Source organism: Sceloporus occidentalis, unplaced genomic scaffold (genome assembly GCF_023333645.1).
Source record: "Sceloporus occidentalis isolate IW3139 unplaced genomic scaffold, rSceOcc1.0.p SCAF_1, whole genome shotgun sequence".
Classification (NCBI taxonomy): Eukaryota; Metazoa; Chordata; class Lepidosauria; order Squamata; family Phrynosomatidae; genus Sceloporus; species Sceloporus occidentalis.
Window position 1 is genome coordinate 208473978 of NW_028316981.1, and position 27107 is coordinate 208501084.

At 41.8% G+C, this 27107-nt stretch overlaps 1 protein-coding gene across 2 annotated transcripts in view; it reads left to right on the forward strand.

Annotated features, from left to right (window-relative positions):
• The first annotated feature begins 2380 nt into the window (after window positions 1–2380).
• Window positions 2381–27107, forward strand: part of DGKQ (diacylglycerol kinase theta) — an 87066-nt gene continuing 62339 nt past the window's right edge. For both annotated transcript variants that reach the window (XM_089488707.1, XM_089488708.1), the window contains exons 1-2: window positions 2381–2834; window positions 24880–24959. In XM_089488707.1, the coding sequence (XP_089344833.1) occupies window positions 2492–2834; window positions 24880–24959 (423 nt within the window). In that variant the 5' untranslated portion in view covers window positions 2381–2491. The remainder of the gene's footprint in view (window positions 2835–24879; window positions 24960–27107) is intronic.

Here is a 27107-nt window from a genome sequence, read left to right on the forward strand (position 1 = left end):
AGCCAAAACAGACTGAAGAAATAATCCAGTTTCAAACCACTTTAACTGTCCTGGCTCAGTGCTAGGAATTGTAGTTTTGTAAGACATATAGCCTTCTCTGTCAGAGAGCTCTGGTGGGGCCATAATAAACTACAATTCCCAGGATTCCCTAGCAGGGCAGGGCAGTTAAAGTCCTCTCAAGCTGTATTATTTCTGTAGTCTGTTTTGGCTTTTGAATTTCTTAGATACTTGGGGGAAATAGACCAAGGTGTTTATCACACAGAGGTTTTTACAGCTCAGATCTGGGGTGACACCTGGTTCAGCTATGCAAATTCATGTTATAATGTCAATGTTTTATCACACCTGGTTGCCCTTCCATTGCCCTTCCGAATCAAGGGGGAATCGAATCCAAGACAAGTCACGTGATGCAGATTCAAGCAAAGTGGAGTGAGTGCAAATTGTATTACCACACCGGTGGGGTTCCATGATTCGAATCGGCACACTTGTGCATGCTCAGCGGGGGTCTGAAAGCATTGTGACCTTGTACGTTTCTGGGGTGAAAAGGGGCACAAGTTCTTGTTCCCTGTTTTGCATAATTGCGTGAATATTTCTGTCTTCTTCATCCCCCTTTTTTATTTTCCCTTCGATTTCAGCAATTTCAACACACACACATGTATATAGATAGATAGATATACATTCATATCTGTATATTCACATTCACGCACATACACACACACATATATTTTCCCCAAAAATGAATTGCCCTGAAAGTGAAAGGACCACCAAAAGGAAATGGGGGAAAATTGCAGCGCCGCATCATGGTAAATTTGCAACCCAGGGGAGTTGCAATGGTGTACCAGAGCAGAAGCAAAGTTGCATTCCATACCAGACCAATTCGGAGTGAAATCAAAGTGAGCTTGAAAGCGAATTCTGTGAATTCACTTTTTTCCGAATTCATCAGAATGAGGAGTCACTTTGGAATCACTGTGGAAGTACCATGGAAGGAGCTCCCATAGAAAGGAATCGTATGTGATAACACATCACGTTATCACGTGAATTCTGGCTTAGGGCCCATGCATCATTTAAACAGCATACCTCCAAAGAGACCCCAAGCAGCTTTATTTTGGCAGTCTAACAGGCCAATGGCTTTTGTTGTTTCACGTCCTCCATTTCAGCCTCCTTTCTGTCCAGGAGAAGGCCTTCCATCATTTTGAGCCTGTCTCAGAAGCATGAATGTATATTTCAATGAGTGTTTTTGGCTTTTGCGTCATGTCCTCCATTTCATCCTCCTTTCTGTTCAGAAGGCCCGCCATCATTTTGAGCCTGCCTCAGAAGCAGGGATGTCCATTTCTATGAGTGTTTTTGGCTGTTATTGTGTTATGGCCTCCATTTCAGCCTTCTTTCTGTCCAGGAGGAATCCCAAAAGGCCCTCCATTTTGAGCATGCCTAAGAGGCACGAATATATTCCGAGTGCTTTTGCTTCATTTCCTCAGTTTTCCTCAAAGGTTCGATCCTGAAAGAAACATAAATTTATTATCTCTATGAGTGCTTTGGGCTTTTATTGTGTCATTTCCTCCATTTCATTCTCCTTTCTATCTAGGAGGAATCCCAGAAGGCCCTCCATCATTTTGAGCATGCCTCAGAAGCAGGGATGTACATTCCTACGAGTGTTTTTGCCTCATGTCCTCCATTTTTATCGAAGGCCCTCCATTGTGAGCCTAACTCAGAAGGATGAACGTATATTTCTATATGAGTGTTTATGTATATTTCTATACGAGTGTTTTTGGCTTTTATTTGCGTCACGCACATCCTCCATTTCATCCTTTCAGTCCAGGAGAAGGCCCTCCACCATTTTGAGCCTGCCTCAGAAACCTGAACGAGTGTTTTTGTCTTTTGTGCCATGTCCTCCATGATTTCATCCCTCTTTCTGCCCAGGAGCCCCAGAAGGCCCTCCATCCCATTTTGAGCCTGCCTCAGTCAGAAGAAACCTGACTCTGTGTGTGTGTGTATGGAATTATGGAGGGCATGATGACACAAAGACAAAAAACACTCATTGAATATATATATATATATATATTTTCAATGTGTTTATATATTGAATGAGTGTTCAATATATATTGAATGAGTGTTTTTTGTCTTTGTGTCATCATGCCCTCCATAATTCCATCCTCCTTTCTGCCCAGGGGGAGACCCTGCCTCAGGGAAGCCTGTGAATAATGGGCATTTCAGGGAGTGCTTGTGTGTCACGTCCTCCATTTTCTGCCTCCTTGAACCTATATTTCTGGGAGAGAGTGTTTTGTGTACTTCTTCTATTATTTATTATGACTGTGTTTCAGAGGGAGGAGGAGGAGGAGGCGTCTCTTCTTCTTCGTCCTCCTTCCCTGCCCGCCTGCCTGCCTCTCTCCCCGGAGGCCCGCCTGGAGGCGTTGCGGCGGAGCCCTAGGCCCGCCCTCTGCGTCCTCCATCCACTGGGCGGAAGTCTCAGCAGCCAGGGGCTCCGTCGTCGGCCGGCATGGCAGAGGGCGCCCTCTCGGGAGGCGGCAGCCCGGCTTCCAGACCCCGAATCATGGCGGGAAGAGGAGCAGCAGGAGCAGGAGGCAAGAGCCGCTCTCTGCCCACGCCGTCCTCCTCGCCTTCGCTGCTCAGGAGGCAGCAGCAGCAGCACAACCGGAGCCCGACGCCGCCGCCGCCGACGCCTTCAGCGTCTCCCAAACAGCAGCAGCAGCAGCATCAGCCCGCGTCTCGTGTGAACGCGCCCCACGGACACGCGTTCAAGCGGGTCACCCTCACCAAGCCCACTTTCTGCCACTACTGCACCGATTTCATTTGGGGGCTGGCGGGGTACCTCTGCGAAGGTAATTATATAGTCCCTCCCCAAATCCATCAGCAGCATCTCGTTTCAAGGCTTGTCTACACCGGGGGAGGAGTTAAAGCGGGATGAGCCCGACTTTCTTTAGGCTGCATGCACACTGGAGGAATAACCCCACTCTGCGACCGCTTCAACTCTGGCTCAAGGCTGCTATGGAATTCTGGGAGTTGGAGTCGCCCCCACAACAGACTCCCAGCTCCCAGAATTCCATAGCAGCCTGGAGACAGACAAAATGTTAAAGCGGTGACAAACCGGGTTATTGCTCCAGTGTGGATGCAGCCTTTCTTTCTTTCTTTCGACTTCGGTTCAAAACCACACTGCAGAAATAACCCCACTTTGAGACCACTTTAACTGCCCTGGTTCAGTGCTAGGGAATCCTGGGAAGTGTAGTTCTGTGAGACATTTAGCCTTCTCTGTCAGAGAGCTTTGGTGCCACAGTCAACTACCATTCACAGGATTCCCTAATAGCACTGAACCATTGCAGTTAAAGCGGTCTCAAACTGGGTTGTTAATTCTGCAGTGTGTTTTGGACCTTCGCTCCCTCCTCCAATAGTGATTTGAGCGTTGGGCTGTTTTATTTGTTGTATTGCAGATTTGTATGCCGCCTTTCTTTCAGGAAAGGACTCAAGGTGGATTACGGATTTTAAAAGAAGAAGAAGAGAGAAGCATTCGACGTTACAATGAAGAGACTTATTGATTCTAGAAGGCTGGGCCATGGAAAGCCATCCGCTTTGAGGAAAGGAGTCACACTCTCTCAGCCTCCTCAGGGGAAAGGGAAAAGAACAACAGCAACCCCTCTGAAGGAACTTGCCAAGAAAGCCACTTTTGACTTATGGGGACCCTATCATGGGGTTTTCATAGCAAGGTTTCTTCAGGGTTTTTTTTTTTTTTTTTTGCCATGGCCATCCTCTTGAGGCTGAGAGAGTGTGACTATCATGGAGTTTTCATGGCAAGGTTTCTTCAGAGGAGGATTGTCATTGCCTTCCTCTGAGGCTGAGAGAGTGTGACTTGCCCAAGGTGGGTTTTCCTGGTCAAGCTTCTCCCCTCTTTATTACAGACAGACATTCCCCAGGTAGAGTTTTAATGAGGAGCCAGTGTGGTGTTTTTGGTTTGAGCATTGGACTAAGACTTTGCAGAGCAGGGTTCGAATCCTAGCTCGGCCATGTAAACCCATTGAGTGAGTCACACTCTCTCAGGCTCAGGGGATGGCAAAGGCAAACCCCCTCAGAAACAACTTCCAGAGAAAACCCCACCTTTTTCTTGTTATTGCTGTGTGCCTCCAAGTGACCCTAAGAAGAGAACCAGTGTGGCATAGTGCTTGAGCATTGGACCACAACTCTGGAGACCAGGGTTCGATTCCCAGCTCAGCCATGAAACCCACTGGGTGTCCTTGGGTGAGTCACACCCTCTCAACTCAGCCTTGCAATGGCAAACCTCCTCTGAACAAATCTTGCCAAGAAAACCCTATGATAGGTTCTCTTTGGGGTCTCCATAAATTGGAAGTGACTTGAAGTCACACAGCAACGACAACAACAACAACCACTGGAGGGGTTGCATGTGCAAACCAAACTTCATGCTGTTAGTGGGTGACCAAGCTGAAGAAAGTCTTGTTTCCTGCTTCTTCATATATATTTCATGATAGTACAGATGTGGAAGGTTTATATTGGGTCCCAATATCTTACAGAGCAACGGTTCTTTTTAGGGAAGTTGGTGCAGAACTAGGTGGCAGACTGGGGCATTGATTAATTGTTTAGACCAGTGGTTCCCAGACTTCGGTGTGCCAGATGTTTTGGACCTCAACTCCCAGAGGCACCAGATTGCTTGGCCAACAGTCATCAATCTGGGGAACTGAAGCCCAAAACATCTGGAGGACCAAAGTTTGCGAACCACTTGGTTCAGACCATGCATTACACACTTTCTGATGTCGGGGACTAGCACCCCCCCCCCCCCCCCCATTATGCCAGGGACTGGCACTCTGTTTGTGTCAATGAGCTGTACTTATTTCTTTGGTCCAAAACACCCTGCAGAAATAATCCAGTTTGAGACTGCTTTAACTGCCCTGGTTTAGTGCTAGGGAATCCTGAGAAGAGTTGTTTGTTGAGGCAGCAGAGCTCTCTGACAAAGAAGGCTAAATGTCTCACAAAACAACGGTTCCCAGGATTCCCTATCATTGAGCCAGGGCAGTTAAAGCGGTCTCAAACAGGATTATTTCTCCAGGGTGTTTTGGATGTTATTTCCTGGAAACTGGCCAGAGATTTGCAGCCAGTGGCTTGGGAACTGGAACCAGTCTGAGGATAGCCGGTAGCACTGATTTAGAGTTTGCTGCGGCTACCTTGCATTTTGTTCTCTTGATCCCTTCTTCTGATTGCTGCAAATACAGAGGAAGGATCAAGACCTTCACTTTTTTTTTAGTATGTAGAGAGATCTTGTAGCACCTTGGAGACTAACTGAATGAAAGAAATTGTCAGCATTAGCTTTTGTAGACTAAACTCTACTTCTTCAGATGCATTTTGTCCAAATGCATCTGAGGAAATTGACTTAAGTTTAGGAAAGCTCATGCTGCCAACTTTCTTTCAGTTAGTCTCAAAGGTGCTACAAGATCTCCCTACATACTGATTTTGCAGACTAACAAGGCTATATCTTTGAATTCCTTCACTTTTTTTGGGCAACTTTAAGGGTCGAGGTTAGAGTGAACACATCTCTTTCTGTGGTATGCTCATGCACTGTATGTGACCATGTGCTTTTGGGTTGTCAAACTAAGACTTCAGTCTTGAGTACCTTTTGTTAATGTGAAGTAGTTAATGTTCATAGTGATTAATGTTCATGGTTAATGTCAAGTAGTTAATGTTCGTGGTGAAGCTACGTTGTAACATAATAACATTTCCTTAATCTGTTATTTTCTACTGTATAGGTTGAGATAATTCCTTATCTGGAATTCTAAAATCTAAAATATCGTTGGCACTCCATATCCATGGATTCAACCATCCATGGATTGAAAATGTTATATATATTCCATATATGTACACACACACACACACACACACACACACACTCTTGCCCTTTGGAACTCGTGGGGGATCTGTTCCAGAGCCCCCACCCCTGTGAGTTTCAAATCTCGCGCATATTCAAGCCCCATAGGCTTGAATAGGGCATGCGCCATGGGCACACCCCCACTGAGGTTAATGGTGGTCGCCCCTCTGTGGATTTTCAAGTCCGTGGATCTCAAGTTCGTGGACTTGGAGGGGCGACTCTCTCTATCTATCTATCTATCTATCTATCTATCTATCTATCTATCTATATTCCAAAAAGCAATTTTATATAAGGGACAAAATTTAACTATGCCATTGTATTTAATGGGACTTGAGCATTCACAGATTTTGGCATCTACGGTGGATCCTGGAACCACACCCCAGCAGATACCAAGGGCCCACTGTAACCCAAAAGTGTCCACATGAGTGGCTGAGACAGTGATACCTTTGCCCTCTGGTGGTTCAATGTACACAAATTTTGTTTGACGCATAAAACTATTTAAAATATTATGCATACAGTTACCTTCAGACTATGTGTACAATGTGTATTGTTTGTTGTTAGCTGCCTTCCAGTCAACTTTGACTCATGGTGACCCCATGAATCAAACAGCTCCAAGCCCCTCTGTCCTCAACAGTTCCGTTCAGGTCCTGCAGGTTCAGGGATCTCTCTGATTGCGTCTAGCCATCTAGTATGCGGTCTTCATCTCTTTCTTCTGCCCTCCACCTTTCCTAGCATTGTTTTTTTCTTTCTTCTCATGATGTGTCCGTAATACGACATTCTCAATTTAATCATCTTGGCTTCCAGAAAGAGTTCAGGCTTGATCTGTTCTAGGACCCATTTGTTTGTCTTTTTGGTTGTCCATGGTATCCTTAGCACTCTTCTCCAGCACCACATCTCAAATTGCCATTTGATTTCTTCCCTGTCCAGCTATCATGTCCGTACATGGTGATGGAAAATACGATGACTTGGACGATCCTAACTTTGTGTAGTTTTATATCTTTGCACTTGAAGAGTCAAAAGGGCAATGAGATTCTGAGCTGCATCAGTAGAAGTTATAGTGTCTCTAGATCAAGGGAAGTGATAGTACCGATCTATACTGCTTTGGTCATGCCCCACCTGGAATACGTGTCCAGTTCTGGGCACCACAGTTCAAAAAGGATTTTGAGAAGCTGGAGCATGCCCAAAGGAGGGCAACCAAAATGGTGAAGGATCCGGAAACCGTGCCCTATGAGGAACGACTTAGGGATCTGGATATGCTTAGCCTGGAGAAGAGAAGGTTAAGGGGTGATATGATAGGCTAGTTTCAGTATTTGAAAAGGTGTCATATACCTTTTCAAATGGAGCATTTGAGGATGGAGCAAGCTTATTTTCTGCTCTTCCAGAGAATAGGACATGAAGCAGTGGATTCAAACTACAGGAAAAGAGATTCCATCTCAGCATGAGGAGGAACTTCCTGACAGTAAGAGCTGTGGAACACACTGCCTTGGAGAGTGATGGAGACTCCTTACAGGTTTTTAAACAGAGGCTGGATGGCTGTCTGTTAAGTGTGCTTTGAATGTGTGTTCCTTAATGGTAGAGGTTTGGACTCGATGGACCTTGTGGTCTCTTCCAACTCTAGGATTCTATGATTCACACATCTCTTGAATGTGAAAGTAACTGCTCATGCCAGATCTGGCCACACCAAGCTTTCAGGTGAATGAGAAGAGGGCTCAGTGCTTCCTTTGAATGCTTCCACAGAGCTCCACTATGCAAGTGTGGAGGTACTGGGGCAGTCTCAGTCCCACTCCCTTCGTGTGGAGGAGCTCTACACATGTATGTTGGTCAGCACATGTGGCCCTGTGACCCTCTCACATTTTTTCTCAATGTGTGAATGAGGTCTTCTAGTACAGACAAGGCCTGCACCTTCACCCACGCCTGTGAAAAAACCTTTTGACAACTTGTAGACTGTTTGTGTTACACTCAGAAGGAGTTTAGCATTTAGCATGGCTGTATTGGCCAGATTATGAGGTTTCTCTTGCTTTGTCTTGATTTTAATTGCTTTTAATCAGAAACCCACATCGTATAGCAGAAATAAATAGAGAATAACTTGAAGATTATTCTAAACAAAGAATAATTCATCTCCCAAATTCATTGGGAGATTAATTATTTTCATCTTGCCATTAATTCAGTTCTATCTGAAGCCTTTTTTCTTTTCTTTTTGAAACATCATTTTGCCATCCATGTTATTACAAGTTTTGGACCAGGCTTCTTCTAATCTATCCAGATATTTTGTGCTCGTATTGGGCCTACTGACATGCTATTTTGCCACGGGATCAATATTGGGTGGTGGTTTTAGGAGACTGATCTCCACAGTTCATTAGGCAACTTCTCCCTAGGGTCAAGGGAGGTATTATCTGGACTTGAGATTGCCTTGGTTACCCTCAAAGACAGAATATTGGGATCTTTTGAACTTGTCTGTGTTTGGGCTTGTTAGAGGCTATCTGAAGTTTGGTATTCTGTATCTGCCATGCTACTTCCTTCCTTCTTTCCTTCCTTCCGTATTCATGTTGTCCTTGGAGGAAGCAGCTGTCCCGCCTGTTTGTTCTGTGTGAACATGAATTGGGCTTTACGTATCCTGATACACCACGTTGATTTGCTGTAATTTGCTGAGATGTGTATGTCGTAAGATGGCCTTGAACAGGAAGGTTACATACAGAAAGGAGTTGAGGGTGTCTGAAAATGTGATGTCCTTGCCTTATGATTAAGCATTGCTCATATCCCTGTTACATAAAAAAACAAACGGGTGTGAGCCAGGTAATATGAATAACTTGCTGTAGCTGGATGGAGTTGAGCAATAGTGCATTATTTGCATATGCATCGAGGAGGAATTGCTTTGCATCAGCTATTTTTGGAGATGTTTAAGCAAAGAATACCCAAGTATTCCATTCCTCTGTGTGTGTGTCTGTGTGAGAGAGAGAGAGAGAGGGGGGGGGGAGAGAAAGGATATTTTGTGTGAGTCTTATCAATTATGAAGAAACAAACAATGATATAAATGTTTAGCATAAATAGTGAAGGAAGATCTTAAAGACTAGTGAAAGACAAAAGATACTACTTGCATCAAACCAATACAAAACTGCAATGCTCGTCATGAAAATGTTTAGTTCAATCTTGGATAGGCGTTTTTTCTCTGTTACTCTCTGCTGTTTAGCTCATGACCATTGAACTCTTGCCCCGTATCTATCCAAGCAGTTTTAATATTACTCTGTTTTACAAAGTATGTCCTCCTTTAAGCCTTCTAGTTCTCTCACCTCCATTCATTTGTTTTGTTGTTGCTACGTGCCTTCAAATCATTTTTGACTAATGGTGACCCTAAGGCGAAGCTGTCATGGAGTTTTCTTGGCAAGTTTCTTCAGAGGAGGTTTGTCATTGCCATTCTCTGAGGCTGAGAGAGTGTGATTTGCCCAAGGTCACCCAGAGGATTTACATGGCAGACCCTGATCTCCAGAGTCCTAGTCCAAAGCTCAAACCACTACAGCATACATCCTCCCTCCATACATGGTCTTATTTTAACTAATTTCCCATGCCCCTCGCTTCATAATGTTGTTGCCCCTTTCCTTCACACCCTTCACACCTTCCTTGGCTAGAAGAGACATCAACATACTCTTTTTGTTGAATGTGGTTATGCTCTGTATATTTTAAACAATGGACATGGAATATGTGAGGTGAACCTTTTACATATACCTGTTTGAACTGCTTGGTTGAGAGGGCCTACTCCACTTTTCAGTTTGTTTCTTTAACCTTAGAGTTTTGGATTAAATTAAAGCACCTCGAGCATTTGCTATTTTTTTTTTCCGTTATTTTTCTTTTCATTTTTTTACAGTATCCTATCAAAATGTTCAGAACCACCCTTTCACAACTGAGAATGTTATATGTATGCTAATATAATGTCTTCCATATTTGGTTAAACTAATTTTAGTCTCTTGTACTTCTCTGAAAACTGAATTATTAATTTAGAAGACATTTTCATTATTTGATGCAAAAAAGTTCTTAAAGAAATAGGGACATGCAAAGTTCAGCCTCCCTTGTTTTTTATGTTACACTCTTCTTTTAGTGCGAAGAGGGACAACTCTTGCTACCTAGATGTTTTTGGACTTCAGCTCCTATAATCCATCACCATTGGATATTCTGGCTGGGGCTGTTGGGAATTGTAGGTAAAAACAAAACAAAACTGGAGAACATAGTTGCCAATCTTTGCTTTAATAGTCAGCCTCTCTCTTAGGTGTGATGTTCTTCATCTTATAACCATGGCTAGGTGATAAAGAGCACACTATCAGCAGATGAGACCTGTTTCCTTTCCTTGTCCTGTGCCAATTTCAGTCTTTCTTTTCACTGTCTGCCTTAAATAAGGTGTAATGTTAACATGTGCATGAACGTTAGCTAGGTTTCCTCATAGTCAGGGCTTGCAGACCCATTTCATACTCTCATGAAAAGTGTAACTGGTTAGGGATGATGCAGATTGATTTTATTTTTGTTGCTTTAATTTCTGTTGCAGCTTTCTCCCAATATGGGATCCAAAGAAGCCTGTACAGTGGTTAAAGTGGTGAGACGTATCTGTGCGGGAGGAAGGATGTGAAGGAATCCCACAGTGTACTATCCATCTTCTAAGTAGATGTTGGCCATATCCGAAGAATCCTCTAAAACAGTGGAGGACAACTGTGGCTCTCCAAATGTTGATGGGCTGGAACGTCCATCAGCCTTAGCTAACATAGCCAATGGTGAAGGATTAAGGCATCTGCAAATCATTAATGTCTGGAGGGTCAAAGTTGCCCACTGTTGCCCTAAAAAAATTACATCCTGGTTTAGAGGTCTGGCAAATTGTAAGAATGAGTCATAAGCTGATGTACTCTAGAACCTTTCACCAGGATCATAATTTTTAGGGAAACCGTGGTTGGTGGAGAAATACATACAGTGGACCCTTGATTTCCGTGGGGTTTGGTTCCAGGACCACCCGTGGATACCAAAATACGTGGATGCTGAAGTCCCATTATATACAGTGGCATGGTAAAATGGTGTTCCCTATATAAAATGGCAAAACCAAGGTTTGCCTTTTAGAATTTATATATTTTTAAAATATTTTCAAACAGCGAATGCTTGAATTCATGGATAAAAAAATCCGTGGATATGGAGGGCTGACTAGTTGCATCTGGACACAATTACAAACTGATTAGTCACTAATTACAAGTAGAACTGTTGTTTCACCTTAGGTGCAGGAATCCCTGGCACGATCAAAGCTTGAATCATTATAGTTCAATAAATAGACTTCCCATAGTTTCACTGTGGAGAGACTGCATGTTGTAGTGGTTTGAGTGTTGGACCACGACTCCGGAGGTCAGGATTCGATTCCCAGCTCGTTCATAAAAAAACACTGGGTGACCTTGGGCAAATCACACTCTCTCAGCCTTGGAGGATGGCAACAGCAAACACCCTCTGAAGAAATTTGCCAAGAAAACCCTATGATAGATTTGCCTTAGGGTCGCCATAAGTCAAAAATGACTGGGAAGCACACAACAACAACAGCTCCACTGTCCCCCTGTGACTTTCATCATTGGCGCCAAGCTTCTGTACTTTTAAAGCTTTCCACTTCTGCACCCTGTTGGCTCTGTTCTCTGCCCTTACTCCATCTCTGTGTCTGCTGCCATTCTGTGCATAGATTAACCTCTTTGATATCCTTCTGCCCATTTAAATGGTTTTGGAAGGCTTATTTCTTCATTGGTTTTGTTGAGTCACCCAAGCCTCACTTTGTCTCCATTACCTGTGCTTCCACTGTTGCTATACTTTGTCCTAACCCTTCCCTGTGATTCATTTTTCACTGTCTGACCTTGCTTCCTTGTCTTCCTAGGGTAGATTCATGTAAGCCTTCTACAGTGAAAAGGACTGTGTCTTGCACAATGTTAAATGTGCTAGCAGTGAGGAAAGTGTTATTTCAGTCATAAAATCATAAGCAATGTTTAACAGAATGTTACAAATTTTGGTCCCTTTGTGTGCGAAAATATTGCAAAATTTCTTTTGTGTTGGACATTTATGTTTAAGCATATATAATTCAGGATCATATAATCTTTATGAAAAATGCATGCTTTATCTCCTGAAATATCTGGTCAAGGATTCTTCCTTATTCTAATAATTGGCTCCAGCATTACTTTTTAAGGCGTTCAGGGCCTTTTTGTCAATATGAGCTTGGTTTATTCTGGGAATTAATAACTTTATTACTGAATTAACATGTACACTTTTAGTATGTATGCTTCCTGTCAAGTGGATTTCTTGGCATGAACTGACAGTTCCTACAGAAGCCAAAGAACTGAATTTGGCAGAGGCCTGGGACTGGTAAAGTATGTGGTTGCAGCTCTACATACTTTACAGGTCAGAGGAAGGAAATGGCAAAATTTCCTATTCTTTGCTTAAGAAAACCCTATAAAATTCACGGGGACGCTGTAAGTCGACAGGTGACTTGAAGGCACATGCACACATTTGCATTACTTATATCAAAGGGCCATCCTCTAGATGTTGGATTATAGTTCCCATAATTCCTTACATTTGGGCTGTCTGGTTTTCTGAGACTTGAAATTCAAAACATTTGAAGGGCCAAAGGACTTGTCTACATTTGCCAGGATACTCTCTGCTGTCCCCGGAGTATTCTGGCCCTGAATTCCTCCCCTTACCTGATGTGGGTTTTTGGTGAATGGCTACTTTCTCATATGGTCCCTGTCAGCTGCCAATTCAGGGTTTTGGGTCTGAGTAATATAAAGAGAACCAGTGTGACTAAGGGCCTGTACAGATAGGCCAAAATAAAGCTGGTTCAGGTTATTTTGGGTGTATGCTGTTTAAATGACACATGCATCTTAAGAGGCTGCAAGCAATGCCAAAGTTGCACTCCGGTCCTTAGGACTGGAGCATGGCTTTGGCGTGGCTTCTGGCCTCTTAGGACGCATGCATCATTTAAACAGTGTATCTTCAAAATGACCCGAAGCAACCTTATTTTGGCCTGTCTGTAAGGGCCCTTAGTGTTGGACTAGCAATCCCGTGGGAATTCACAATTTATAAGTAATGCAGACAGGCCCAAATTTTCACCAAATATTATGTTAGTATGGATGTTGCTTCTGGAAAACTTATATAGTATCCTTTCCCAAAGCTGGACATCATCTCATTTTACCTATTTTTCCAAAACAAACAAACACTTAGTTCAAAGGTAAGTTTCTTCCTGTTGTAATACCATTGGCGAATAATACTCCAGACAGAAATCAAGGGGGGAAATTATACTGTATTAGTAAAATATCTTTGGTTACAGTGTCTTTAAATATTAATGGCATTGCTGCCACAGTGATTTGTAAACTATATCATTGCTGCTTCTATTAGTCAGTTGTTTTAGAGGCCTCTGGATATTTGTATGACTCAGCTTCTCCTCAAATGTAATTGAGCCTAGCTTAAATTCCTCCCCTGAAAGACACCCAAAGATGTCTGAATGAATATTAGTTTAGAAATAGCTGTGTTTACTTCCAGTTTTCTAAGAAACAAAACTATAAAATGACTTGGCCACGTAGTTAAAACTACAGTTTTGTAGACAATATAGATCTATCCTTGATGTCTGTATGACTGTGGTAAACTAATGGTGCACATTCTAGGATTATGGCTTTAGTGTTGCTTCTGATTTGTGTCTTGTCTGTTTATGAGGTACCCTCCTCCATTGGGTATATAATAAGAATGGACTGGGGACTATGCTCTATGTCTTCAATAATCTTGCAAATCATTATTTAGGTATTGGTTCCACATGATCTGTTCCATTCATAGGATCTTCTCTCCTTCTCAGGTTTGTGTCACCCGGTCTATTCTCCCTTCCATTTCCTTGTTGTTGCCTTGGTGCTGCAACATCATTTTTATATCACTTTTGTGCAAGCCAAGCATTGAACAATCCTCTCCAACCAAGAACATGTCTTAACTTGAAAGGTGCCATTAAATACACACAGTAAACACATGAACAAAAGCTAAGCTCAGAGTTGATAGAAGACTATGGCCTGTTCTTTCTTTTTTGATCTGTAGAATATTTAACAATCATGCACTGGGGTTAAAAAAATTGCATTGTGTGACCTGTGCTGTATTTTTTCCCTCACCCTGATGATAATTGTAATGCATTGCAGGATATTTCTTTTTAAAAGCCCATGTCCAAATGAGTGTGTACGAGTTCAAACTAGCATGCAGAGCTAGAAAGTACAAGGTGGAATGAAAATGAAATCGTATCTCATTAAAACAAATATACACTTCTTGCATGTTGGGATATTTCTTTACCCCAGTGAAAAGTGTCCCCTTCCCTCCAAATCAGTTTCCTTCAAATGGCATTAACCTGCTGACAAACAGAACAAATTCTTTGAGCTTTTCTCATGTTATGATTTGCTGCATAACAGAATGCATCATTTCTTTGCCCCAATATGTTGGTTGGTCAGACAAAAAAAATATCCAGATTACAAAAATTGATGGGGTTATTGGTATTTTTTAAATTCCCATCCCAGTTTTTTTTTAAAATTGTTTGTTTGGCTTACAAGAAGAGAAAAGCTGTCTTGTAGCAGCTTGCTGAGATTTGGGGAACTTGGCATGCAATTGTGCAGGTGATAATTTCATAGAGTGTCTACACAGTAGCTTCCATTCCCTGTGGATCTGCAGTAAAACATAACCCTGCAGAACTAAAATGTCCTCCTTAATTTATGAGGGTTAATTAAATGCTATTAGCGAGTGAAAATAAAAAGTGAAAGAATTTTTTTTGAATTGCTAGTTCCTACCCAGACACTTCCACCCAGTCTGAAAAAGTAGAACAAGGTATTTAGGGCTGGAAATTTGAGCTTTCGAAGCAATTCTAATCAAAAGGCAGGAGAGGTAGTATATTAATAGGAGGAGGAGGAGGAGGCATCAGCTATTTGCACCTAGGTGGTGAAAATCAATACCTTGAAACCAATGGCAGGAAAAACCATTTGTGATGTAGAACAGGAAAGCTTTTTGTTACCTGGCTGTGCATCTGGAAGCGGTACTTATTTCTCAGACTTCTTTCAAAATACCTTTTGTAAAAGGAAAACTTGGACCAGTGCTTCTGCAAATTCTGACCCACTAGCAATATGTCACAGTCCATTGGAGTTCAATACATTTCTTCGCTGAATCTGTTTGTTAAGCCTCCAAACAGCTGGCAAATTGTGATATATACCTGGTGTAGGTTCCATTTGAGCCGAGGGACTAGTAGGAGATGAATTCCAAAAAAGCAATCTATCCCAGCTCTTGTCAAATAACTACATATGTGGTCTTTCTCAGCATTGGTGTATCAAATGGTTTTTCAGATGTACAGTACTATCAAACGGTTTTTGGAAAAGCACAGCTGAAACATTATTGCACTTTGAAGTTTATGTAAATCAGAGTCTGTTTTCATCTCATCTGTAAATAAAGCAATCCAACAACATCAAGGAAAGATCTGTACTAACCACTCCCAGTGGCTGAATTTCACTTCTGAATTTACTATTGAACAGAGTTTCTTCTTCAAGGTTATTTAGTGAAAGAGTTATAGATCATTAGTAGAACTTTTATTTAGAAGTCCCCTAGGTCAGTTCTTGGCATTTACTGATTAAAATGGCCGGCAGAGCTAAGGACAACCTGTGCCCAAGACAATAGTCAGACAGATCAGTGGTCTGACTCAAGGTAACAAAAACCTATTAATATCATTTATTTATATAGCACTAGATTTTTTAACTGGAGAGAACATCTCTCTAGCAATCTCTCTGTCCTCCAGAAGAACTCTTATGGTCAGCATCTGCCAGAATTTGACCATAGAATCATGCTGGAGGACTTACAAATGCCCAGAGAAGTGTTTTCTCTCAGAGTCTTTAGGTCATCCAGCGCAACACTATGATAAACTTGTCTCTTGGGGACCTAGAGATTCCTACAGAGAACATCTTAATCAAATCCACAAATAATCACATCCACAAAAGTCAAAGCCACAAATTTAGAGAGCCAACTGTACTTACATTGAACCGTGGATTACTCACCTAAATATTCCAAGTATATACAGTATATAATACTGCTTCTTTGAAATCTGCAGCTTTTGTTCTTTTGCTTTTTTGGAAAATCTTGCTGGGAGTGGAGAAGGGCAAGTCACCCTCTCTACCAACCTTTCTGAACATGTATCTGTAATTTCTCCTATAGGAAGAAATTTTTGCTAATGACAATTAAGCTCTTCTTCTGTAGCCATAAATCTTCTGCTAACTACCTCTACCACATACATAAAAACAATCTTTTCTGAATAAATATAACGGTTTTTAATTTGCTGGCTTGGTGTAGACATGCTCATGCCCTTTCAGATGAGAAATCAAATTGCATTCACAGTACTAGGGTGCTTTTTTGACATACACGTGTCTTTGTCTTAGTACAGTCAGGTCCCATTTCATTGTTGTACTGTACCATCTCTGTTCAGTTTAATTCATGAGCTTTGGGCATTGTGCCCTTGTTTATAATATATATGAATTTTCTTCCATGATAATTGAGCCATTCTTTGTATAGGCTTAGGAAGGTTTTTAAAAACATTCTACCAAATCCCCTTTTCCAGATGGATCCCACTTTTATGTATTTTGTTTGTTTAAATGAACTTTGCATTACACCCTGCAGTGTCCCAGAAGGGATTGTGGCTCTTCTATGGATCTTGAATGTTAGATCTAAAGTTTGGGCATAGTTTATTGTGATGGGTTGTTGTTCTGCACCTTCAAGTTATTTCTGATTTATGGTAACCTTAAGGCAAACCTGTCGTATATGTTTATGTGTGTGTGTATTCTGTAGCAAAAATGCCCTGAATGTCAACTTGTACAAAGTTCATTAGATTAATTACTGAATAAACCCATCATGAAAATTAATATACAGTATGAGAGCAAATATGACATAGTGGTTTGAGTGTTGGGCTACAACTCTAGAGTCCAGAGTTCAATCCCTCGCTTGGCCGTGAAATCAACTGGGTGATCTTGGGCAAGTCACATGTTCTCAGCCTCAGGAGAAGTCAATTGGAAACCTCCTCTGAAAAAACCTTGTCTGGAAAACTCCACGCTAGGGTCGTCTTAGGGTTGCCATAAGTCAGAAATGTAGGCACACAGCACGCACACATGGAAAAGTTTTATTCGCATGTTACGTGCAGCGTTCAACTTTTAAAGAACAAATGGATACTGATGTGGGTCTGGTCTCTAGGTGCTGTCTGGATAGAGCCTCCCTTCCCCAGTAAAGTCAAACTGAGAGGAGGAAAATAGATCCTTTTAACAAACTTTTAAATGCTGGACTGCAATTTTTGTGCTGTGGCGGTCACAGACTCAACAAAGCATTTTATGACCAGAGGTGAGTAGGAAATTCTTCCCAATCTTCAAAAACATTTTTTTTTTCTTTTCCAAAGTCCAAGTAGGAGTTAGGATGTTGCCTTATTAATTGAAACACATTAAAATCCTAATATAGTGTACAAAGGCACCCTTATTTGAAAGTAATGTCCATTCAGATTACGGAGGTTTATATCCAATAATGGATATTCAAATGTTAATATTCAGGCAACAGTATTTAGTTGCTTACATTTGTTCTTTAAATGCCTTTGAGCAATTAGAAACATAGGACCGGTACACACTGCCAGGAAGCGACATCCTGGCGGCGATAGTACGGCTTGGGAGTGCGCACCAACCGCACGCTCTCGAGCCCTATGATGTGTGGGTGCCGCCATGATTGTGCGGCCCTGCCCACACGGGGCGCTCATCCATGACATGCGGGAGCCCAAGCGCCCAAACTGCTCTGGGCGGAAGAACCATCATTGAGCTGCATTGCAGGCCTTATGTCAGTGCAAAAAAGGAGCCGCCAAGAGTGGCTCCTTTTAGACAGTGTATCTGTGCTGCAGCATGTGGATGCTGCAGCACAGACGCGGGGCAAAGATGGGTGGCATGGAGCATAGTATAATGGTTTGAACATTGGACTAAGCTATGGGGATTGGTTTAATTTGGGTGACCTTGGGTGAGTAACACATTCTCAGCCCCAGAAAGCCCTGTGATAGGTTTACCTTAAGGTCACCATGAGTCACGATTTGAAAGCACATAACAGCGGTTAACAAGGAATGGGGACAGCAGGCACAGTCTTAAAGGAGACAATGATCTCTTCTCCCTCTTAAAAACAGGAATTATTTCTAAGGTGGAGTCTGTTACAGCACCTTTGTTTCCCATTTGTTTACTAAAAACAGCAGTTACCTAAAAAGCCAGGCAAGGCATTTGATGTGCCACACAGATTTGAAAGTGCCTTCTGCCAATGACGTAGACTTAAGTCTTGGCAAAAATGGCACACTGACTCAAGTTGACTTGAGATTGTATATTTTTAGTGACTGACCTGCAAGTGCCATTCACTTCAAGCAGCAGGCAAGACCTGTCCCCAAAGTGTGGGGCACATTCTTGGAAGGAAACAGCAAATGTTTAGGCAGTGGGCTTGAGGTGGAAGGAAAGATACTTCTAAAACATATTAAGAGCTTTAGAAAGCTCCTCTGATGTGCAGCGGGGACAGACCTCAACACCTGCCTCAGGCCCATTGCCTGCTGCATTTACTGTTCCCTCTGAAAAATGCATCCTGTGTCCTTTTTTCTGTTAAATGTTGGCTCCCAGACTTGGTACCTCGACTTGAGACTTGAAAGTTATCTTGCAAGGACTTGACACTCAATGGTAGACTTGACCTGAGACTTGGAGACTTGAATACATCATTGCTTTTTGCCTCATTCACACTCCCATTTTTGCGTTGGATTGGTTCGGATCACATGATCAATTTGACACTGAATAAATGTTCACACTATGCTTGTCACGATCGAAGCTGTCCGTGTTCGCATTAAATTTGTAACCAATTGAAAATGGCGGTCGTAGGTGGCATCCAGGAGGGAGGGGCAATGGGCAGAGGGTGGGCAGAGGGCTGGAACATACCCATCCCACCAGTCTTGCCAAACTGCCATTCTTTTTCCTCTCTCAGTGCTTCATGGTTCCATGGGGCTCTTTGTGATTTCAAATTTCCCACGCTGTCAAGTCGTCACTTTAAATCACTGTGTAGGTATTTTCTGCTTCTGCTGGTGAATTGGTTCCCTTTTTCCTGCTGGCCAGAGGTTGGGGGGGGGTTGCTGGGGGGGGCATGGTGTGGCTTTTTTAAAAAAAGTTGACAGCTTCTGCACACTCTTACATTTGTGTGGGTTTGCGGGGGTGTGTGTCATGAGTGCTGTGGGGGGATTCTTCCCTGGCATCCATGGATCCATGCATGCCAACAAAGATTTCCCCCATGACCCCCCCCCCCCAAACCCACATAAATGTGACAGTATGCAGAAGCTGTCAAAGTTTTTTTAAAAAAGCCGCACCCTGCCCACCCAAGGACCCCCCCCCCCCGACTTCCCCGACCTCTGGCCAACAGAGAAAAGGGAACCAATTCATGGGCAGAAGCGGAAAACAACTGAAAACAGCTGCATAGTGATTTAAGGGGACCACTTGACAGTGCGGGAAATTTGAAATCACAAAGAGCCCCATAGAACCACAAGCGATGAGAGGGGAAAAAAGAATGGCATTAAACAATAATGTGGAAACCTTTCTTAGTATACCTTTTTCTTTCACATACAGTAGAAATAGCACTGGGATATTCCATCCTTCTGTGTGTAAGGTGGTTTGTTTCTCTTATAGCCAACCATCAGAGAGAAAGGACTTGTCACTGGTTATTCATTGAGGGTGGGAACATCCATAATGGGGGTTTGGCCAACAATCTCAGCCATGTTCATAGCGGAGAAAGGCAGTCCTTGGGATACAACGTTTTAGGACATTGCAAAGCAAATATCCCTTCCAGATGGTAGAAGTTAACTTGGATACAAGCTGCCTAGCAATTACAACCATTAGTTAGAGGGTTGAAAGTCACACGTGTTTTCCCCCGTTCCCTGTGTATTGATTGTCTTTTCCATTGTGTCCCTTATATGTTGTTCTTATATATATATAGAAATGCTATGTGTTTAATAAAAATATATTAATTAAAAAAGAACAACAGATGGTGGATCAGTTTTCCCAAAATGTTTCTGTAAAGGCTGTGATTTGATAGATGTTACACAAAAATAAAATCTATTTTAACATCTATAGATATTATATTTTTACATAGCGTTTTGGAAAATATAAAGATATTAACCAGAAAAATTACTTCTGTCCAATAAGAGCCTTTATTTTCAAGATAACTGTATTGTAAATGGGAAACAAAAACATTGTTTCTGTGTTAGGTTTGCGTTATAGTTTTTACTCTCCCCCCCAATACTATTTGGTTCAGCACACTCAGGTTATCATCAACTTAACATCAGAGTTATATCACTTAGCAGAATGTAACCGTATCTTAGATTTAGGTATCAATTTATCTCTGAACACATTAGTCTAATCTGGATGACTTTAAACAATGTGGGTGAGGGCAACAAGGAAACCTCTGAGATGCTTCAGTTTAAAAGCTACAAACGGTAATCTCTGATAATGTCAAGGTGCTCTCTGTTCAGCTGCAGCAGGCTGAGGAGGACAATGGGGAGAAATGAGAGCAATTCAATTTCAAGCAAAATGAGGAGCACATAATGAAAAGACAGCAAGTCTCACAGAGCCCTTTTAAAATAGCTGATGAATCTTTATCATCAGTAACACAGCCATTTCCTCTTTAAAACCGGGGTTGCCTATCAAAGTAAAATTAAAATTGAAAACTTGAGCATGCTTATGAGGAAACTCAGCCTTACCAAGTTCAGTTGGATAGTAAGTAAACATATTTGGAGTTGAGCCACAGGCAGCATGGAAAATGGGAAGATCTCTGGGTTTTGTCAGTGTGCTGATGGCAGAAGACTAAAATGAAAAGAGAGATGAGTTTAGGTCTTGTGTGTGTTTGCGTGTGTGTCTTCAGGTTGCCTATCAACTTATGGCACCCCCATGAATTTCATAGGGTTTTCTTAGGCAAGGAGTACTTAGAAGTGATTTTTCCAGTTGCTTCCTCTGAAATATAGCCAGTGGCACCTGGTGTTCATTGGTGATCTCCCATTTAAGTACTAACTAGAGCTGACCTGCCTTAGTTTCTAAGATTAGAGGGAATCTGGTGCCTAGAAGGCAGTGGTTTCCAAACGTTTTTTGGCTACCACCCCCTTTCCTTTTGGACAGCAGCCCTAGCGCCCCCCCCCCCCCCAATATTTTTTGATATTAGGTCTGCTGTGCTTGGTGTAGTCATGCTCACCACATGACCACAGAGTTGTCTTTGACAATACTGGCTCCCTCAGCTTAGTAATGGAGATAAGTACTGCCCCCTATGGTTGGACAAGACTAGACAGTCTTGTCAAAGGAAAACCCTTTACCTTTACCTATTCTACTGCAAATTCAAAACAACCAATCATGGTTGCTGCTCCCTTTGCACACAGTCACTTAGGAACAGCAACCAAGCAGCTGGCTGAGCAGTGACCAAGAAGCTTATTGTTTGTGCCAGCCTTGCAGCTAAGGATGGTGCAGGCAAGAGGCTTCTTGGTTGCTGTTTGAATGGCTCCTCAGTCACTGCTCCATTTGCACCATCATCCTGGGAGCAACAACTGAGCAACTGGTTGGGCAGCAACCAAGAATTCTCTCACTTGTGCCAGCCTTGCAGCAAAGGTCAGTGTGGACAAGAGGCCTCTTGGTTACTGTTCAGGTAGCTGCTCAGTTGCTGCTCTCAAGCTGACCAGGTGCAAGAGAGAAGCTTCTCTGTAGAGAAGAGAGACTCTCAATCCTTCATCAGGGCTGAGAAAGGTGCAGCCAGTATGTGTGTTTTTACAGAGGCCACATGCTCTTGACTGGAGACTGGTGTGGGTTGAAAAGGGAAAGATATTAACTACCGGATTTCAACCTGCTAGTCAAGTCCCAGCAAAGCTCACAAAGTTTAACCAAGGCCCCAAATTTGAAAGCTCTTTTTTGCCACCACTTCTCCCCCACCATCATGTGCTCATGTATATTATGGCAACCCTAAGGCAACTAAACGGTATCATGGGGTTTTCTTGGAAAGATTTGTTTAGTGGAAATTTGCCATTGCCTTCCCTTGAGGCTGAGAGCATGTGACTTGCCCAAGGCCACACAGTGCATTTCATGGCCGAGCAGGAAGTTGAACCCTAGTCTACAGAGTCATAGTCCAGCACTCAAACCATAAATAAATAATAAAACTTTTATTTTTATCCTGTTTTTCTGTGATGAGACAATCAAAGTGGCTCACAACACATTAAAATATCCACATTCAACAGTATGTCCCAAATTTCCCCCCTAAAAACAGGATTAAACATGATACAATTAAAATTGGAGATTAAAATATCTATTAATAACACAATAAAAAAAAGACAACGAAGACAGAGCGGTGGGCTAATACATGATGTGAGGGGCGATCATTCTGTGGCTGGACACTTTTATTCAGGAAAGACCTGCCGGAAGAGATCCGTCTTCCACAGCTTTTTTAAAGCTGTCTAACCTGGCAATTTGGCAGATCTCATCTGGCAGGCCGTTCCATAGTTTGGGAGCAATTGCAGAGAAGGCCCTCTGGGATGTAGCAGTTAGTCTGGTTTTTAAAGGCTGTAATAGATTCCTCCCAGATGACCTGAGTGTGTGGGGCGGATTATATGGGAGTAGGCGATCACTCAAATAGGTTGGACCTACATCACACTAGCGCTCTAGATCTGATATACATGACCATAAAGATGACAGCTGTTAGAATACATAGCCAGGATAGAGCTGTTGGCCATATAACAAATACAATAGCATCCAAAATCCACAAAACGGTGATCCCTTTATTGGCCATCCAAAATGCACAAAAATATATGTTGCAAGCGTTTGAAGCTCCACTGGCTTCTTCATCAGAATAGATGTTCAGAACTGTACAGGAGAAAAAAATGGTGACAGTGTTAGTCACAAACTTCCATTTTGTCAGGATGTTGCTGTTCTCAGTTCAGGGTTGTTGGAGGGACATGTCCTGCTAATGGAACTTAATTTTTCCCCCTGGAGTACCCAGGGGAAAGTACCCAGGAAAAAGGAGGAAGAGGCACTAGGGACCACAATGCAAATGTACAATGGCTAATGGAGCACACTAAGGAATGCCAAAAGAAAACCAACATGTGTGTTGTAGACTACAGCAAAGCCTTTGACTGCATAGATCACGAAAAGCTATGGTACGACCTTCAAGACACGGCAGTGCTAACACATCTAATAATCCTGATAATTAATCTGTACTCGGGAGAAGAGGCAATGGTTAGAACTGCACACAGAGAAGCAGAATGGTTCCCAATTGGCAAAGGGGTCAGACAAGGCTGCATCCTCTCACCCTATCTGTTTAACTTGTATGCAGAACATACGAAGAGCAGGCTTCTGAAAGGCAGAATCGTACACGTAGTTATATTCCCCATTACCATGTATGGATGTGAGAGCTGGACAATTTAGAAAGTGAACAAAAAGAAAATAAATTCATTTGAGATGTAGTGCTGGAGAAGAGCGCTAAGGATAGCATGAACAGCAAAAAGAACAAATAGGGTGGGTCCTAGAGCAGATCAAGCCTGAAATTTCTCTGGAAGCAAAGATGACTAAACTGAAGCTCTTGCACTTTGATCACATCATGAGAAGACATGACATACTATAAAACACAATAAAGTTGGGAAAAGTGGAAGGAATTACAAAGAGAGAAAGACCACATGTTAAGTGGGTGGACTCAATTAAGAAGGTTGTGGGTATGAGTCTGCAGAAACTAGGAAGAATAGTGGAGGATAGGGGGCTTGGAGATGTCTCATCCACAGTTGAGATCAACTCAGGTGTGGTTACCAACAACAAAACCACATGGCCAGAAGGAGGAGAGGCTGCCCTGCATGAACACTTCTCTCCAACATGAAGAGAGAACTGAGAACAGCAACATCTTGACAAAATGCAGTCTTTTGACTAACATTGTCATACTTTCCCCCCCTTCTCTAAGATTTTTAACACCTTTGCCTGATGAATGAGCCAATGGAGCTTTGAAGCTTTTTTATGCATTTTGGTTGGCCAATAAAGATATTCACTGTTTTGTAGATTTTCGATGTCATTGTACATAGCTGTTAAAATGTTAGTACTGAAGGAACATAATAATTGAGTAGTCACAATCCTTGTTTGCACAGGCATCTTACGTTGGGTTAAGGTTCTCATTAGGTTCTACTACAACATGAAATATTTTTCCTGGTTAAACATTGCTACATGAAACCCTATCAGTGTGTATCTAATGGCAGAATGTTTGGCCCCAGTGTATGCTACTTTATGCTTACTAATAATGTTCAACTGCATTTGCCATTTTGTTGTTCATTCACATAATTTGGAGCTCTTCATAGTGTGAGTTTTCACTGCCCTGAAAATATTTCTTAGTATAGCACAGTTCAGTGTTTTAGACTTCTTCACATTTATTATTTTTATGTGGGAGTCTTCTGTTAGAGCACCTTGCAGATACCAGTGGGTAGGATATAACTATAGAAAAGGATATCCTACATTAGGGATTGTTAGGAAGGGGATGGGGGGGGGGGGACTTGCAGTATTGGAATGCCCTTATAAAATCTGTTGTGCAGCCATAAATGGAATACTGTGTACAGTTCTGTTTGTCTTATCTTTAAAATGATATTGTAAAGCTGGGAATGTAAAGAACAACTAATATGGTGGAGAGGGACCCTTGCCTTGTTCTTTTAGGGGAGAAAAAAAGTCAAGCTGTGAAATGATAGAGGTATGTGAAATTAAACGGACAGAGTAGATCAAGCCAAGTAATTCTCCTTTGTAATTTTAGAACTCTGGGTTAGGCAATAACAGTAGATTTAGATAGTAGATATTAGAGAGAGTAAAAGAAAATACCACTTCACTCATTGCATAATGAACTCCAGGGGGAATGGTCTCATTTGGGTTAAATAGTCCCTGTGAAAGTTAAATTTAACACATATACTTTATTTCCCACAGTTTGCAATTTTATGTCTCATGAGAAGTGCCTGAAGCATGTGAAGATACCATGTTCATGTGTTGCTCCAAGTCTTGTAAGGGTAAGTTATCCATGCTTTCTGACAAGTTCATTTCTTAAATAAATAAATAAATAAATAAATAAATAAATAAATACATTTCTTTTTTTTTTATTTTTTATTTTTTTAGAGTTTTCTCTTATGGCATTCAAAAGAACCTCCAAATAAATAAATAAATTTAAATGTATATTTAGGCTTTCCTTCTTCTTCCTTTTTGACTTCTGTCTTTCTTTTTCTTTAAACTGAAAACAGGTTGTTGTATAACCCTATTTTAAAAAATGTTTGCCTCTAAACATGGTTGTTACCAGGTCATGTTGAAATTTCAGTCAATTCAGATATCAATTAAAGAAGGACGAGTAGGGAAAAAGTACCATTGTTTCAAACATCTGGAATGCTTTCAGTGTTAAAATACTGGTTAGCTGAACTTAATTAAGGCAAGATACTATCTGCATGTTAAGGCACTTTGGTTATACTAGTCATCCTGTTTCAGTACCAGAGCCATATTTTGGAAATAATATTGTTTTAGTATTAGTAAACTTTTATGTTGGTTGTGTCTTCTGGTATATATTGTATGTGTGATCATTGTAATGGTCACTGGTTTGATGCAAATAAAATTTGTCTTGACTTGAATATATTATGGTGTGTGGCAGCACACATAGCAAAATAGCCCCATCACTAAATAATTTGACTTTTTAAAATAAACTTTACAAGTTTGTTCAATATTTGTCTCACATAAATTTTGTGCTTTTATTTTTAATGTGAAAAATATAAAAGTAGTCTCTTGACATGAATGTCTAGTCGTAACCGACTATAGGGGGCGGTGCTCATCTCTACTTCTAAGCCGAAGAGCCAGAGTTATCTGAGGACTGCTCTGGTGATCATGTGGCCAGCATGACTGCACCAAATGCTCTTACCTTCCCACTGATGTGGTACCTGTATATTTACTTGCATTTGCATGCTCTTGAACTGTTAGGTTGGCAGAAGCTGAGACTAGTGACAGGAGCTCACCCCATCATGCAGCACTCGGGCCTCGAACTGCCAAGCTTCTGATCTTCTGATCATCAGAATTGGCATCTTAACCACTAAGCCATATTATTTATTTGGACATGGCTTTGTGATGTCAGAAGCTTTGAATTCTCTTATTTACAATGTGAAGTTGTCCTGGGATTTTATAAGTATCTGCAGAGGCAGGTCTTAGTGATGGAGAGCCACCATTTGGCACGCGTGTGCGCGCACACACACATGTGGGGTCTCATCCTCACACGCAGTTCATTTGTGTATTGCAATATTTCTAACATATCATGCATGAAAAGATTTCAGGGTGGGATATAGGACCCCCATGAAAGTGGAAAAACCGCAGATAACAAAAACACTATCTTTTTACCTGAGATAACACCTCTCTAGGAATCTCTAGGTCCTGCAGTGCAACTCTGTGGTCAACATCTGCTAGACATTGACCATAGCTTGCACTGGAGGAGCTACAAACGCCTAGTGGAGTGTTCTCTTTAGGAATCTCTAGTGCAACTTTTGGTTAAAGTTGACCATAGAGTTGTGCTTTACAACCTAGATATTCCTAGAGAGAACATACTAATACAATCCATGAATAATCAAATCTGCAAATATAAAATCTGCAAAAGTGTATCAGTGACTGCAATATAAAATCATGGAACCTTTATTAAAGGTTATCATAATGTTATATTTATATTTTCTAGATAATCTAAAATGTCAGTGTTCACCCCAAAGTGTGGTTAGAAAGCCAGGTTTTAACTTGGTCCCCAAATGATAGCATTGACACCAGACAGGCCTCCAGTGAATAGTCATTATGTGATTGCACCATACAGAGCAACATAACTAGGTGCCTTCAAATAATGTATTGCTCTCCGTGGTGGAGCTAAATGGTAAAACCATCATCAGATCTTTAATACTACTTGAACAGCTACATATGGGGAGAAGTGCTCTTTGAAATTAGGCCTCTACCTCTGAGTATCCCTTGTCTAAGAAAAGCCTGTGAAATTCATGGGGTCATCATTAGTTGACAGGTGTCACACTCTCCCACCTCTGAGATAAACCAAGATAAAATCTGGTTGGCCAAATACAGAAAAGAAGGATATGCAAAAGTGGAGCAGGCCCAAATAGGGCAGGAGACAGTTACTTGGGAATGTAAACCATTTC